At 43.8% G+C, this 17,171-nt stretch overlaps 1 protein-coding gene across 3 annotated transcripts in view; it reads right to left on the bottom strand.

Moving 5' to 3' along the window:
• The window catches only part of kansl1b (KAT8 regulatory NSL complex subunit 1b), a 150,960-nt gene that overhangs the window by 50,829 nt on the left and 82,960 nt on the right, over positions 1–17,171 (bottom strand). For all 3 annotated transcript variants that reach the window (XM_078223702.1, XM_078223700.1, XM_078223701.1), the window contains exons 3-4: positions 9,349–9,525; positions 1,916–2,028 (exon numbers count right to left, since the gene is read on the bottom strand). In XM_078223702.1, coding sequence (XP_078079828.1) covers positions 1,916–2,028; positions 9,349–9,525 — 290 coding nt within the window. The remainder of the gene's footprint in view (positions 1–1,915; positions 2,029–9,348; positions 9,526–17,171) is intronic.

Here is a 17,171-nt window from a genome sequence, read left to right as displayed (position 1 = left end):
AGGTAATCAAGTCTTAAAGGTACAGACAACGTGAGTGGAGAGAGGGTTAAGCATAGGTTAAAGAGATGTGTATTGTCTCCAGACAGGACAGTTAGTGAGATTTTGCAAGCCCAGGCAAGTCGTGGGGATTACAGATAGTGTGACATGAACCCAAGATCCCGGTTGAGGTCGTCCTCATGTGTGCGGAATGTGGCTATCAGTTTCTGCTCAGTGACTTTGCGCTGTCATGTGTCGTGAAGGCCGCCTTGGAGAACACTTACCCGTAGATCAGAGGCCGAATGCCCATGACCGCTGAAGTGTTCCCCAACAGGAAGAGAACACGTTTGCCTGGTGATTGTCGAACGGTGTTCATTCATCCGTTGTCGTAGAGTCTGCATGGTCTCCCCAATGTACCATGCCTCGGGACATCCTTTCCTGCAGCGTATCAGGCAGACAAGTTGGCCAAGTTGCAAGTATATGTACCGTGTACCTGGTGGATGGTGTTCTCACATGAGATGATGGCATCCGTGTCGATGATCCGGCACGTTTTGCAGAGGTTGCTGTGGCAGGGTTGTGTGGTGTTGTGGTCATTGTTCCCCTGAAGGCTGGGTAGTTTGCTGTGTAGTAAGAGTTTTAACAACACCAGGTTAAAGTCCAACAGGTTTATTTGGCAGTTTGCTACCAAATAAACCTGTTGGACTTTAACCTGGTGTTGTTAAAACTCTGACTGTGTTCACCCCAGTCCAACGCCGGCATCTCCACATCATAGTTTGCTGTGGACAATGGTCTGTTTGAGGTTGTGTGGTTGTTTGAAGGCAAGAAGTGGGGATGGTCTTGGCGAGATGTTAGTCTCCATCAATGACCTGTTGAAGGCTCCGGAGAAGATGTCGTAGCTTCTCCGCTCCAGGGAAGTACTGGACGACGAAGGGTACTCTGTCCACCGTGTCCCTGTTTGTCTTCTGAGGAGGTCGGTGTGGTTTTTCGCTGTGGCACGTCTAAACAGTCAATCGATGAGTCGAGCGCCATATCCTGTTCTTATGAGGGCATCTTTCAGCGTCTGGAGATGTCTGTCGCAACGCAGAGTCACTGAGCAGAAACTGATAGCCAAGTTCCGCACATGAGGACGGCCTCAACCGGGATCCATGTCACACTATCTGTAACTCCCACGACTTGCCTGGACTTGCAAAATCTCACTAACTGTCCTGGCTGGAGACAATACACATCTCTTTAACCTGTGCTTAACGCTCTCTCCACTCACATTGTCTGTACCTTTAAGATTTGATTATCTGTAAAGACTCGCATGCCAACCATTATTTTGTAAATTGAGTTTGTGTCTTTATATGCCCTGTTTGTGAATAGAACTCTCACTCACCTGATGAAGGGGCAGCGCTCCGAAAGCTAGTGGCTTTTGCTACCAAATAAACCTGTTGGACTTTAACCTGGGTGTTGTGAGACTTCTTACTATGTTTACCCCAGTCCAACGCCGGCATCTCCACATCATAGCAATCTAGGCCAGGGAACCCATTCTTGGCCATTGCCCATTGATTCCTACTAGAAAGTTTGTGTAAAGTGGGTGGCCAAAACAGTACATTCCAACCATGACCTAACCAATGTTTTGTTCAAATTGCATCACTTCTTTAGTCATGAACTCTTGATAAAACCAAAAAGCTACTGGTCGCTTATGTTTTGCACAAATGCATTACAAGCGCTCCCTTGCCTCATTTCTATTGCTGTTTCAAGTTTGGCAAGTCCTTGCATCCTCCAATCACAATTGAGGATAACTCATTCTCATCTACCATAACTATTCCTTTCATCACTTTAGAGCTCTGTGCCATTCCACTTTCAAGTTTAATGAGAAAATTTCAAAGGCTTTTCATAGTGGTAGCTGCATCCTGAAATGGTCCAAATCTCAACACTGAAGCAATATATTGATTACCTGTTGATGACTCCATTGACAGGCTTGAGATGACTGCAGGGTTTTGATGGTATCGACTCTGTCGGTGCAGAACAAGATGTCACATTTTCTACAGGGTTAACAGGGGAAATAACCTGAAAACAAACATATACATGAGAACTGGTGCAGCAGAGAAATAAACAGTCCCCTTGACAATTCAGCAAGTTCATTCAGCAAAGTTAGAGATCAAAATGATCACTTTTGCATGAAGAGTTTTGTTCTCCCAATGCTTATATATCCCTCCTGCAGCATCACGACAGTACTCTAGCCATGGCCTTACCATATTTATATGGACCACAGTCGACTTGTATTTCACTGTTCTGATTACATATCTCCACATTTTGTTAGTTTTATCAATTTCCTCACCATACTAACCAAACATTGTCAAAAAAACCAATAAAGTTCCCTTTCCAGAGATCTGGGCTAATTCTGTACTATTTATTTGGCATTTCTATCGTGCACTATTTCGTCCAAGAAGAAATATTTTGCATCTTGATTTCTCGAGGAATTAAGGGCTATGGGGAGAGAGCGGGTAAATGGAGTTGAAATCAACCATGATTGAATGGTGGAGTGGACTCGATGGGCCGAATGGCCTTACTTCCGCTCCTATGTCTTATGGTCTTATTTCTACATGTTAAATTTCGTCTGCTTGTCCATTTTAGAGTAGTGCTTAGACAAACACTGTTCACAGCTTCCCCTCCAGCTCTGATTTTTTTAAGGTTGGAATATAGTACCAGCGGTCAGATATATTTTCTGTCCTTTGTTGTTAAATAGAAAAGATTTATTAAAACCTTTCAGAACAGCTGCTATCAACTCTTTCATGACTGAGGGGATCTGAGGGTTCTGAGGTTTAATGGGTTTTGTTCCAACCTTCCCTGCAGAGTCCAAAGCATGTTAGCCAAGAAAAAGAATGACAAATACTCCATTTTAACCTCACTGATAACAAATTGCTTTTCAGTCAAGTGTTGAGCCCATGTCTTCTGAACGCAAGAGGAAAAGTTGAAAATTATGGGAAGAAATGCACATCATCTCTACAAGCTGTGAAGTACTGACTACACACCCGCAGAGAAATAGTAACAGCTGTTCAGAAAATTTTCCACACCTTCATTTATTCAGCTAACAATCTGTCCCTTGGCAACACCATCCAAAAAACAAGCATCAGTTTTCAAATGTACACTGACGATACTCAGTTATAACTCACTACCATCCCTCTACACCTGTCCATTTACTCGAGAGCTTTGGACGACTTCCCCAACATCCAATACCGGATGAGAAAAATTTCCATCACCTAAACAGAAGATATTGGCAATTCTGTGTAGGTCTGTGGAGTTAACTCGTAAGTGTCTTGTGGAAATCACAGACCTAACCTATTAACTCGAATTCTTTTTCCAAAAATGCTGCTAGACCTGAGTATTTCCAGCATTTTCTTTCTTCATTTCAGATTTCCAGCATCTGCAGCATTTTGCTTTTGTCTTTTAAATGTTGGGAAGAATGGAGCCATCGTCTTTTGTCCCTACCAGAATCAGAATCTCAGAATTGTTATGACATGGAAAGAGACCATTCACCCCACTGCATTTGCACCTGCTCTCTAAATGAACACCATGACTTAGTGTCATTTGCCTGCCTTTTCCCCGTACCCCTGCACATTGTTTCTATTCAAATAATTATCTAATACCTGAATTGCCTCAATAGAACCTGCCACCACCACACTCTCAGGCAGTGCATTCCAGACATCAACCAGAAAAAGCTTCATCTCACATCACATCAAATCTGTGCCCTCTCGTTCTTGATCCTTTTACGAGCAGGAACAGTTTCGCCCCATCTACTCTGTCCAATCCCCTCATGATTTTGAACATTTTTGTCAAATCTCCTCTCAGCCATCTTCCCTCCAAGGAGAACAGCCTCAACCTCTCTGATTGTTCTCGATGCAGCCTTGATGGGGCGAATGGCCTCCTTCTGCACTGTAGGGTTTCTATGTTTTCTATGATTTCTATGATCTATCCTCATAACACAATATCCTCCACCCTGGCAAATGTCTGAAGATGAACCATGCTGCCTGCAGCCTCTGTGTCATATCTGAACTGGAGATGCACTTCCAATCACATATTTACACCATCATTTAACACCCGACTCGGTCCTGCCTCAGTTCATCTGCTGCTGAAACCCTCAACTCTGCTCTTGTTAACTCTAAACTTGACTCTTCCAATGCACCCCTGGCCAGCCTCCCTTGCCCCAGCATGAGATGCACTGCTGCATCCAGCATGAGACGCACGGCTACATCCACTGGTGTGCGTGCAGTGTATGATACATTGCAGCATCCGATGCATTGTGAACTGTAGCACTCCGTGTACAGATCATTCTGCTGTGAAACCAAGGTAATTACGTAGGTCTGAGGACAGATTTGGCCCAAGTGAGCTGGGCAGAAAGACAAAAAGGTGAGACATTTGATGAACAGTGGCAGACAGTTAAAGAGATATTCAATTACTCCCAACTAAAATATATTCCAGAAGGGAAAAAAGATTGTAAGAGGGGAAATGCATCCGTGGCTAAGCAAGGAGGTTAAAGATAACAAAGGCAAAAACAAAGGCATACCATATTACAAAAATCAGTGACAGGCTGGAGGATTGGGAAACTTTTAAAGACAAATAAAGGGTTGCTAAAAAAGTAACAGAACAGTAAATGATGAAAGAAATCTAGCACAAAATATACAAATAGATAACAAACGATTCTGTAAGTATATAAATAGGAAGAGAGCGGCTAAAGTCAACATTGGTCCCTTCGAGAACGAGACTGGGAAGTTAATAATGAGGAACACTGAAATGGCAGAGACACTAAATCAATATTTTGCCTTGGTTTTCACAGTGGAAGACACTAGAATCATCCCAATAGTAACAGGTAACACAGAGGTTGCTGAAAAGGGGGAACTTAAAACAATCACCATTATCAGGCGTAAAGTACTGAGCAAACTATTGGAATTAAAGGCAGACAATTCCCCAGAGCCCAATGGCTTACATCCTCAGGAAGCAACAGCAGAATAGTGAAGGCATTTGTTAAACTATTCCAAAATTCCCTGGATTCTGGAAAGGTTCCAGTGGATTGGGAAAAGGCTAATATAATGCCCCTGTTCAAAAAGGGAGAAAAGCAAAAAATACAAAATTAGAGACGGTTAGTTTAACATCTGTCATCGGGAAAATGATGGAACCCATAATGAAGGAATTAGTAACAGGAGATTTGGAAAGCCAAAACACAATCCAGAGTCAGCATGGTTTTATCAAGGATAGTCATGATGTGGAGATGCCGGCGTTGGACTGGGGTAAACACAGTAAGAGTTTTAACACCACCAGGTTAAAGCAGGTTTAACCTGGTGTTGTTAAAACTCTTACTTTATCAAGGATAAACAGTGTTTGACTAATTATAGTATTTGACTAACTTGCTGGAGTTCTTCGAACATGTCAGGGGGACTAGTTAGGGTAAATTCATAGGATTATGGGGATAGGGCCTGGGTGAGATTGTGGTCAGTGCAGTCCCGATGGGCCGAATGAGCTCCTTCTGCACTGTAGGACTCAATGATTCTATGTAACAAGCAGAGTGGATAATGGGGTCCTGTAGATGTCGTGTATCGGGACTTGCAGAAGGCATTTGAATAGGTGCTGCATAGAGGTTTAATACTCAAGGTTTCAGAGAGTTGGGGCAATAAATTAGCTTGGATAGAGAACTGGCTAACCTGCAGAAAGCAGAGACTTGGGATAAATCAGTCTTTTTCTAGTCGGAAAGCTATAATTACTGGTGTGCCACAAGGTTCGGTCCTCAGGCCCCAACTATTTACAATCTAAATAGCAGGGATAGAATGTACTATGGAATGGACGGCTGGCTGGCTGGTAATGCCAACAGCACGGGTTCAATTCCCGTACCTGCTAAGGCTATTCATGAAGGCACACCTTCTCAACTTTTCTTCTCGCCTGAGGTGTGGTGATCCTCAGGTTAAATCACCACCAGTCAGCTCTTGCCCGCAAAGGAGAGCAGCCTATCGCACTCTGGGATGATGGCAGCTTCACTTCAAAGTGGACTATAGCCAAATTTGCACATCACTGAAACAATGGGAAAGCAAATGGTGGGGGGGGAACAAACAAAATGGAAAACATGTTCTCAACCTCACCAACCTGCCTGCCACAGATGTGTCTGCCCAAGATAGGATCAGTAGCAGTACCGACTGCACAGTCCTTGTAGAGAAGTCCCACCACGTTCATGGGATGGTCTTCAAACAGATATAGCAGCTCAAAACCGAGCATTAAAAATACGTGATGGGCTATCAACAGCAGCCGAATTGTACTCGAACAGAATCTGTAACCTCATGGCCTGGCATATGCCCCACTCGATCATTAGCACCAAGCCAGGGGATCAACCCTGGAGGACATGCCAGGGCCAATGCCAAATAGAGCTAAAAATGAGGTGTCAACTGCTGAAGCCACAACACCAGGCTATCTGCCTGCCAAACAGCGTAAGCAACAATAGACAAAGCCAAGTGATTCCACAACAAAATGTTGGAAGGGGTCATCAATAGCATTATCAGGTGGCACCTGCTTCGCAATAATCTGCGCACGGACATTCAGTTTAGGTTCTGCCAAGGCCACTCGGCTCCTGACCTCATTACAACCGTGGCTCAAACATGGACAAAAGACCTGAACTCCAGAGGTACCGGGCGGCACGGTAGCTCAGTCGGGTGGCACGGTAGCACAGTGGTTAGCACTGCTGCTTCACAGCTCCAGGGACCTGGGTTCGATTCCTGGCTTGGGTCACTGTCTGTGTGGAGTTTGCACATTCTCCTCGTGTCTGCGTGGGTTTCCTCCGGGTGCTCCGGTTTCCTCCCACCGTCCAAAGATGTGCAGGTTAGGTTGATTGGCCATGTTAAAATTGCCCCTTCGAGTCCTGAGATGTCTAGGTTAGAGGGATTAGTGGGTGGGATATGGGGATAGGGCCTGGGTGGGATTGTGGTCGGTGCAGACTCGATGGGCCGAAGGGCCTCTTTCTGCACTGTAGGGTATCTATCTATCTATCTAGGTGAGGCGAGAGTAGCAGCGCTTGACATCGAGGCAGCATTTGACCGAGTGTGGCATCAAGGAGCCCGAGCAAAACTGGAGTCAATGGGAATTGGAGGAAAACTCTGTTGTTTGGAATCATACCTAGCATAAATGAAGGTGGTTGTAGTGGTTAGAGGTCAATCATCTCAGCTCCAGAACATCACTGCAGGAGTTCCTCCTCATGTACCATCAACAAAATACACTGCAGCAACTCATCAAGACTCCTTAGACATTACATTCCAAACCCACCAACGCGACTATCTAGAAGGACAAGGACAGCAGATGCATAGGAACACTACGAGCTGGAGGTTCCCCTCCAAGCCACTCACAATCCTGATTTGGAAATACATCACTGTTCCTTCACTATCGCCGAGTCAGAATCCTGGAACTCCCTCCTAACAGCACTGTGGGTATACCTACACCACATGGACTGCAGTAGCTCAAGGCAGCAGCTCATCACCACCTTCTCCAGGGCAATTAGTGAAGGACAATAAGTAATGGCCTGGCCAGTGAAGCTCACATCTCAAACGAATTTAGAAAGAAGAAACTGGAATCTTCGCTTGCCATTTGATTTCAACACAAGTGAGCCATCTAGTTTATCTCTTATGATGCAATATTTAACACATTGTGGGATGATCCTGAAAGTTTCTTATGTGAAGAAACATACAAATTATTCAAAATATTAAAGCTGGCGTGTTGAGGGTGAGGGAGATCAGCGAAAGTCTGAAAGATGATTGCACATCATTTCAAATTTATTAAGAATGGACCACATGAATGCAGCAGTAGCTTGGCTAAGCTGCCCAAGGTACTTGATTGAGGCTCCTGGGTTCATAGACACATGGGTCGGAATCCTACCACTGCCAAAGTTTCAGTTGATTACAAGAATTGTTGCAGGGATGAGAAACTTCAGTTATGAGGATAGATTGGAGATTTGATAGAGGAGTTCAAAATCATGAAGGGACTGGAGAGAGGAGACATTTATTCTGCTTGTAAAGGGTCGAGAACAAAAAAGCACAGATTTCAAATGATTTGCAAAGAAAGCAAGTGTGATGTGAACAAAGATCAAAGAAAATTACAGCAGGAGAACAGGCCCTTCGGCCCTCCAAGCCTGCACCAACCATGCTGCCTGACTGAACTAAAACCCCCGACCCTTCCGGAGACCATATCCCTCTATTCCCATCCTATTCATGTATTTGTCCAGACGCCCCTTAAAAGTCACTATCGTATCTGCTTCCACTACCTCCCCCGGCAACGAGTTCCAGGCATCCACCACTCTCTGTGTAAAAAACTTGCCTCGGACATCTCCTTTAAGCCTTGCCCCTCGCGCCTTAAACCTATGCCCCTTAGTAATTGACTCTTCCACCCTGGGAAAAAGCTTCTGACTATCCACTCTGTCCAAGCCCCTCAATCTTGCAGACTTCTATCAGGTCGCCCCTCAACCTCTGTCGTTCCAGTGAGAACAAACCAAGTTTCTCCAACCTCTTCTCATAGCTAATGCCCTCCATGCAAGGCAACATCCTCGTAAATCTTTTCTGTATCCTCTCCAAAGCCTCCACATCCTTCCTGTAGTGTGGCGACCAGAATTCCAAGTGTGGCATTACCTCATATTTGTCCGGATTAAACTCTATCTGCCATCTCTCCGCCCAAGTCTCCAACCGATCTATGTCCTGCTGTATCCTCTGATGGTCCTCCTTGCTATCCGCAAATCCACCAACCTTTGTGTCATCCGCAAACTTATTAATCAAACCAGTTACATTTTCTTCCAAATCATTTATATATATTACGAACAGCAAAGGTGCCAGCACTGATCCCTGAGGAACACCACTTGCCATAGCCATTCAGGAACACACCCTTCCATTGCTACCCTCTGCCTTCTATGACTGAGCCAGTTCTGTATCCATCATGACAGCTCACCTCTAATCCTATGCGACTGTGAGAAAGATTTTTTTGAACACAGCAAGTGGCACACTGCCTGGAGTGTTTCACCATCTGCTGATGGTTTGAAGTTTTTCTTATCTGTGCTGGCCACATGCAAGTCCAGAATGTGACCCATAAATGGGGAAATCAGTGTTGCCCCATTCAAAAGTGAAAAAAAAGTTTCAAAAAGTTTATTTTGCACAAAAGAATATTTTTATAAGCAACAGTGAGCATCAGACAATTCACGGGTATAACAGGACATTTTGAATATTCTATTTCTCCCAAATACCTTTACGCAGTAGTTATTCTGCTACCTGTCCAGATGCAGGAAATACTCCAGATCTCTTAGCATGAAGAGGAATCAACACAATTGCCTAGCCAGAGGGGTTAAAAATTAGGATTAGTGAGTTGGAATCGTACCTGTTTACCCACAATTTTGGGAAGTGTAGAATGACTGCAGACTGACATCTCAAGCTTGTCACCAGCACCAATCGCTTTCAGTTCTGTTTGAGATGGACAATCAGACCCATCTGGAGAGCTTCCTACCAGCCGGCTTAAGTCTTCTGGGGGTGGAGAGTCTCCAAGCACAACTGAACCCTATGGTGAAAATGCTTAGATAAAGTATTTGCTCAAGGTGTCATGCAACGTGAAGTAAAATTAGGCATTTGTTAGGCATACCAGTATCAATACTTCACTGGAAAAATTGCACCAAAGCAAATAAAATTTATAAAGTTTAAAGTTTATTTTATTAGTGTCGCAAGTAGGCTTACATTAACACTGCAATGAAGTTACCATGAAAATCCCCATGTTGCCACACTCCGGCACCTGTTCGGGAACACTGAGGGAGAATTTAGCATGGCCAATGCACCTAACCAGCACATCTGGTTAGATGTGCCAGAATTTAGCATGGCCAATGCACCTAACCAGTCATCTGGTTGGATGACTGTGGGAGGAAACCGGAGCACCCACAGGAAACCCATGCAGACACGGGGAGAACGTGCAAACTTCACACAGACAGTGACCCAAGCCGGGAATCGAACCTGGGTCCCTGGCGCTGAGGCAACGGTGCTAATCACTGTGCCGTTGCAACAAATATGCACCTTCTGAGTTATTTATTAATTCATAAAGGTCTCTCCAGGCAGTTAAATTTTGAGTTTATATCTTTAAACATTTGTTTTGAGTATAGATAGAAAATTTCTTCCAACCATTCCACTGTATTGAAATCACAAAAGACTGAAGCAACTGATTTCTTCCCATGAAGATGGACTTGAGTGAACAGTGAAACATCAGGGCTTGGGTGCCAAATACAAAGACAGCTCTTGGTTTAAGTAACTACAACATTTCTGCCAGGTGTACTGTTCAGTGTGTTATTCCTGCACTGGATAACTATTTAAAGGGCTGACTTGTGAAACTACATTTCAACAATAGTATAGGGAAGTAGGATAAAGAGAAATGATGATGAACAGCAACATCTCAGCAACTGGTTTGAGCCCACATTGCAAAAGGAAAACCTCCAATATTAGTCACAGAAAGAAAACAGTTCAGTTTGATACTCATAGGCTTTACTGCCTTTGACAGTTATATCCCTCTGTTCAGTGTAGCACCAAATGCATTTTCTGTGATTTATTTTACATTTCCGCACATGTAATGTTATCCAGCAATACAACTGAAGCAAATAAAGTCTGTACAGGCCACGGCAAGTCACGCTCATTATTACCATTGTGACAAGTTTATGAGCGAACCGGGCACCTATTAGCCTTTTTGTCTGCTTACTGCATCTCCAAACCAGTGTTTAAATGTCATATCCATGAGAGTTAAAATTTGAGAGTGCATAAGTGTACAGGTTAATCAAGGACTGTCAGTAGGGTTCTATTAAAATGTTTTACATTTCAACAGTTTTGAGGTGAAATTAAATTCTCAAAATTATCACAAATCACATCTAGGTCTGTTCCTTTATTCCTCTGACACTTCTTTCTTCAAGCACGTGTTGACCTTCACTTAGTTTCACCCTCTCTCGTATTCTGCAAAATCCGACTTTCCTACTGCCCAGCCAGGCCCCACTGTGAATTTCCTCATCAGTTAACTTCATGGCTCCCTTCCTCCAGTCTCAACACTGAACAACCTCTCATCATAGATCTCTTGAATTTCCATTTCAATTCAACATGTTCACTCTCAATTTACTGCTCTCCTACCACTCCATCACACTTCATATTCGCTTCCCAACCCATCTATACACAACTGCTACTTGACTTGCCATCTCACATAGTCTCACACCTCAAATAGTTAGTATAAATCACAGAGAAGGCCATCTCATTTCCTTGTGTCATTCTCCATCCACATCACAATCCCCCTTTGCAACTCCATTTCATTTTATGTTTGTCCCTGGAAAAAGCGTTTTTCCAATATACTTGGAACTGTAATATCAAAATTCTCAGTCTTTGGTCCTCCATTGACCACAACATTTCTGCAGTTATTGACTTACACAATAACACCCTCACGTTCAATATTCCTGTTCTGGCCAAACGTGTCACCGAGATGGCGATTTACAAAACACGCTAGGATAATTGGCCAAGTACAGAGAGGAACAGGCTGCAGCTCCAGACTACAGAATACACAGGACATAGGCCATCTCAAAGACAATGGACACTCTCTGGTTAAACATACTTGTTTAACCCCTTATTTGGGAGGGAGGTATGTCACCTACATGCCTCCAGCACCTACAGGCACAGCCGTTGGGTACATGCCCAAAAATCGGTGTGGCAGCACGTGATTGGACTCTTGTCGATCAGGGTGATCAAACCCCGATCGATTGATTGGTAATAATCAAGACGCTGCCCAAAATGGCACAAAATCCACGAGAGATAAAAGGTGCTGCACAATGGAAGGAACTCTCTCTCTCACGAACAACACAACCACGAGGACAAGGAAGAGACAGTAACAAAACAATGGTGACCACCACCAGCAACTGCTACCACAAGAAGAGCCACCACACGAATGACGGAAGTAAGACCAGAGCCAGAGTAGCAGACCAGACGACACTGAGGACTACAGAGACCAACGAGGATAAAGGCCAGTATCTGCCTGGGTAGTTGCCAGTTATGCAAAAGTTAGTTAAGGTCTAGTACTGAACTTGAACTTCAGTATTCTGTAGAATAACACATTGATCGCGTGGTTAATTAACATTAATTGTGTATGAATAAATATTACTGTATTAACAAGAAGCTGACTCGCAGTTCCTTGTCCATCGCATAAGGGTTAGAACACACTGTGCGGCAGGCACAACACTGTCCCAAATAAAACCATTACTCTGTTATCCTGATCATTCCCTCTGGTATGGCCTTGATCTTTCAAGTCCAAGAGGTACAAACTTGAACATGGTCGGGTTTTGCCATTCTCAGATTGGGTCCTGCTCTATGTCTGCCAAAATTGCTCAACTGATTTCCAGGATAATCCTGGGAAAATAACTCCAGTTTATCTCTACTACTGAATGCCATCTTCTTAAATCCCTTCTGTGTTCCCCAGTCATCTCCAGCAAGTGCAAAGAACTCATGGATTTCTTTGTCAGCAAGATTGAAACCATCGGATCTGTTGCCTCTGTCACCTCACTCACTCCAAATGCACAGATCAAATTTTTCTCGAGAAGTATCCCAACTCCCACGCAACCTGCTCCGAGTCCTGAACTCATATCTTTCTTCTATTTTTCTCCCAGTCACCTCTCCCACTTTCACCCAGCTTGGTAGCATGGTCCTTGCTTGGCTGTATTCTCATCATTTTTTTTTCATCAGGCATGGGTGCCATTGGATAGGCCAGTGTTTATTGCCCATTCTTAACTGCTCTCGAGATGGTGGTGATGAGTTGCCTTCTTGAACCGTTGCAATCCTTGTGTACAATGTGGCAGTACAGCGAGTGCTGTTAGGTAAAAGCAATAGACTTGAGGTACATAGGAACAAGGAGCAGAACTAGGCAAATTCAGCCCTTCGAGCCTGCTCCACCATTCAATCAGATCATGGCTGTTCTTTCCCTGGTCTCAAATCCACCTCCCCACCAGTTCCCCATACCCTCTTATCCTTTTTTCATTAGAAATATATCTATCTCCTTCTTGAAACCATTCAATGATTCAAACTATACCGCTCTATAGAACAGTGAGTTCCACAAATTCACCTCCCTGTGCAAGTAGTAGTTCCTCCTCATCTGTTTTAAATCTACCGTCTCTCTACCTATACATGTGACTTCTTGTTCTAGATTGCCCCACAAAGGGAAACATTTGGTCTACATTTACTTCATCAATCCCTTTTAAAATGTTATACATCTTGACCAGATCCCCTTTCATCCTTCTAAACTCCAGCAAGTACAAGCCCAAACTGTTTAATCTCTCCTCATATGTCAACCCTTTCATCCCCTGAATCAGTTTGGTGAACCTCCTGTGAACTGCCTCCAATGCCACCATTTCCTTCCTCATGAAGACTGGGCGCAATACTCCAGATGAGGTCTCACCAACACTCAATACAATGGTAGCAACACTTCTCTACTTTTATACTTCAGTCCCTTGGCAGTAAATGCCAACATCCCATTTGCCTTTTTTATTACATGCTGCACCCACATACCGACTTTCTGCAATTCATGAACACAGACACCCAGATCCCTCTGCCAGGACGCATTTTGAATCTGCTTTCCGTTTATGTAATAATTTGCCTTTCCATTGTTTCTGCCAAAATGGACAACTTCACACTTATCCACTTTAAACTCCATCTGCCAATTTTGGCCCATTCTCCCAGTCTATCTATGTTAGGTCTGTGAAATTTTTATATCCTCTTCACTGCCTGCTTTCCAACCTATTTTAGTATCATCTGCAAATTTTGCCATGTTACACTCTGACCCTGCTTGCATTTTATATAGATTGGAAACAGTTGAGGTCTGAGGATTGACCCCTGTGGCACCCCAATGGTCACATTTTGCCAGCCAGAGAAGGATCCATTTATCCCAACCCTCTGTTTTCTGTCAGTCAGCCAATCCTCAATCCAATCCACTACTCTACCTCCAATTCCCTGAGATATCACCTTCTGGATCAGTTTTTTATGTGGCGCCTTGTCAAATGCCTTTTGGAAGCCCAGATATACCACATCCACAGGTTCCTCACTATTCACCTTGCTGGCTATGTCCTCAAAGAATTCAAGCAAGTTTGTCAAGCATGACTTGGCATTCATAAAACCAATGATGGATTGAACTTTGTCTTTCCAAATGCTCATTCATCGCCTCCTTAATCAGCAACTTTCCCACCAGAGGTCAAGCTAGCCAGCCTATAGTTTCCTACATTTTGCCTCTCTCCATTTTTGCAAAAAGGCGTCACATTAGTGTGTTTCCAATCCATTGGGATCTTACCAGAATCCAAGGCCTTTTGAAATATCCCAACCAATGCATCCACTCACAACCAATGCATACTCTGAGGATAGGGAGCAATTTAAAATTCAGCGAAGGAGGAACAAGAGATTGATCAAGAAGGGGAAAATAGAGTAACCTAGCGGGGAACACAGAAACTAACTGTAAAATATTTTATAGGTATGTAAGAGAAAAAGATTGACAAAGAAGGATGTAGGCCTCTTACAGTCAGGAATACGAGAATTCATAATGGGGAACAAAGAAATGGCTGAGGAACTAAATTTGTACTTTGCTTCTGTCTTCACAAAGGAATGATCCACACTGGCATCACCGTCTGGGTAAAAAAGTTTTTCCTCACATCCCCCCTAAACCTCCTGCCCCTCAGCTTGAACTTATGTCCCCTCGTGACTGAACAAAGAGCAAAGAACAGTGCAGCTCAGGAACAGGCCCTTTGGCCCACCAAGTCTGTGCCAACACAGATGCCTCTCTAATCTAATATTTTCTTGCCTCTACAGGGTCCATATCCCTCTATTCGCTGCCTATTCCTGTATCTATCCAGATGCCTCTTGAACGTTATTATAGAATCTGCTTCCACCACCTCCTCCAGCAGTGCGTTCCAGGCATTCACCACCCTGTGTGAAAAACTTCCCCTTATATCTCTTTTAAACTTTCCCCCTCTCACTCTCAACCTATGCCCCCAAGTAATTGACTCTTCGACCCTGGGAAAAAGACTCTGACTATCCACTCTATCCAAGCCTGTCACAATCTTGTAAACCTCTATCAGGTCCCCCCTCATCCTGCGACGCTCCAATGAAAACAATCCAAGTTTGTTCAAACTTTCTTCATAGTCCATATCCTCCAAACCAGGCAACATCCTGGTAAATCTCTTCTTCACCCTTTCCAATGCATCGACATCCTTCTGGTGGTGTGGTGATCAGAATTGTACACAATACTCCAAATGCGGCCTAACCAAAGTCTTATACAGCTACAACATGACTTTCCAATTCCTATACTCAACCCCCGACTAATGAAGGCCAGCACGCCATACGCCTTCTTGACCACCTTGTCCACCTGAGTTGCCATCTTCAGGGAACCGTAGATCTGCACACCTTGATCCCTCTGTGTGCTAATATTTCTAAGGGCCCTACCGTTTACTGTATACTTTCCTTCTGCAGTGGACCTTCCAAATCACATCACCTCACATTTGTCCGGGTTAAATCCATCTGCCATCTTTCGGCCCAGGTCTCCAGCTGATTTATATCCTGCTGTATCCTCTGACAATCCTCCTCACTATCCGCTACTCCCCCAATTTTTGTATCATTTGCAAATTTACTAATCAGACCACCTACATTTTCCTCCAAATCATTTATATATATTACAAACAGCAGAGGCCCCAGCACTGATCCTTGTGGAACACCGCTTGTCACAGACCTCCAGTTAGAAAAGTACCCTTCCACTGCTTTCTATGCCCAAGATGTGGAGATGCCGGTGTTGGATTGGGGTGGGCACAGTAAGAAGTCTCACAACACCTGGTTAAAGTCCAACAGGTTTATTTGGCAGCACAAGCTTTTGAGTCTCGGGCTCCTTCTTCAGGTGAGTGAGGAGGAATTGAGTTTGTGTCTGTATATGCCCTGTTTGTGAACATAATCCTCACTCACCTGAAGAAGGAGCGAGGCTCCGAAAGCTAGTGTGGCTTTTGCTACCAAATAAACCTGTTGAACTTTAACCTGGTGTTGTTAAACTTCTTACTGTGTTCACAAAGGAAGACATCACCATATTTAAACCGATTGGCCAATGGGTGTATCATTTTTGAACAATGGTATACCATTTGAAATTCTCCAGTCCTCTGACAGCTGGAAAATTATGACCAGTGCCTCCACAATTGCCACTCTCACTTCCCTCAGTATCTATGGTGTGCATTTCATCCATTCCTGGTGCCTTATCAATTTTAAATACAGACAGCCTACTAATACCACCTCATCAATTTTAAACCTTTCAACTTTGTATCTGTGAAAAGAAAGAATCTAGTTCTTCCATTTTTAAGCAGCGATTACATTATTGGCACTTCACTCTATTCCTATATAGCTATTTGCTTGTAGAGTTCACTAAACTTATTTACCACAGTTCTGATGAAAGGTCATTCATCTGAATTGTTAACTCTCTCCTTCAAGAGACTAGTTCCAGCATTTTCTATTTTTATTCTAGCACAAACTAGTGGGCCAAATGGCCTAGCTCTGTGTTGTGTCCTCAATGCAAGTGAGACCTGTGAAAAGTTAATGTCAGCCAGTAAGGACAGGATGATGGATGACTGGGAATTGGTGCAGTGCAAAATGCCAGCAGAAAAGTTTTAGATAAGTTCTAGATTTGGAGGATAAGGGGGCAGGCTGGTGAGCATTGGAATTGTTGATTTTGAAAGTAAAACAAGCAGGGGGTTTTGGAAGGCGGGTTGGAATAAGGCATATTATGGTGATGGGAGTAGGCAGTCTCTGACAGATCAGTGAAGAATGCAGGTTAGAGGGAGGAAGACAATGTTGATTTTTAAAAAGAAAAGCAAGAGTGTGCATCAACAAGTGATGCTCCAAAGAAAAGTACCAGGGCCAGAGACCAATATGTGATTTGTCAGTAAATGGCGTACTACTGTCAGGACAGTTTTGGTGGTGGCATGGTGGCAAGGAGATTTTAGTAAAAGGCAAGTCAAAGGCAGGATATCCATTTAATTAACCACAATAAAGTAACCGAAAGGCAGAGTGACTGATTAACAGGAGCAAGGAGCCAGAGGATCCAACAATAAGGGAGTCTGGAGTAATGTCCTGATATTAAGAGTGGCTGGTCATGCGTGTGTGAAAGGTGAAGGAAGGCAGAAGGCG

The sequence above is a fragment of the Mustelus asterias genome, chromosome 11 (assembly GCF_964213995.1).
Source record: "Mustelus asterias chromosome 11, sMusAst1.hap1.1, whole genome shotgun sequence".
Taxonomy (NCBI): domain Eukaryota; kingdom Metazoa; phylum Chordata; class Chondrichthyes; order Carcharhiniformes; family Triakidae; genus Mustelus; species Mustelus asterias.
The sequence above is the reverse complement of the archived record's forward strand: the minus strand, read 5'-3'. Positions and strand labels throughout refer to the sequence as shown.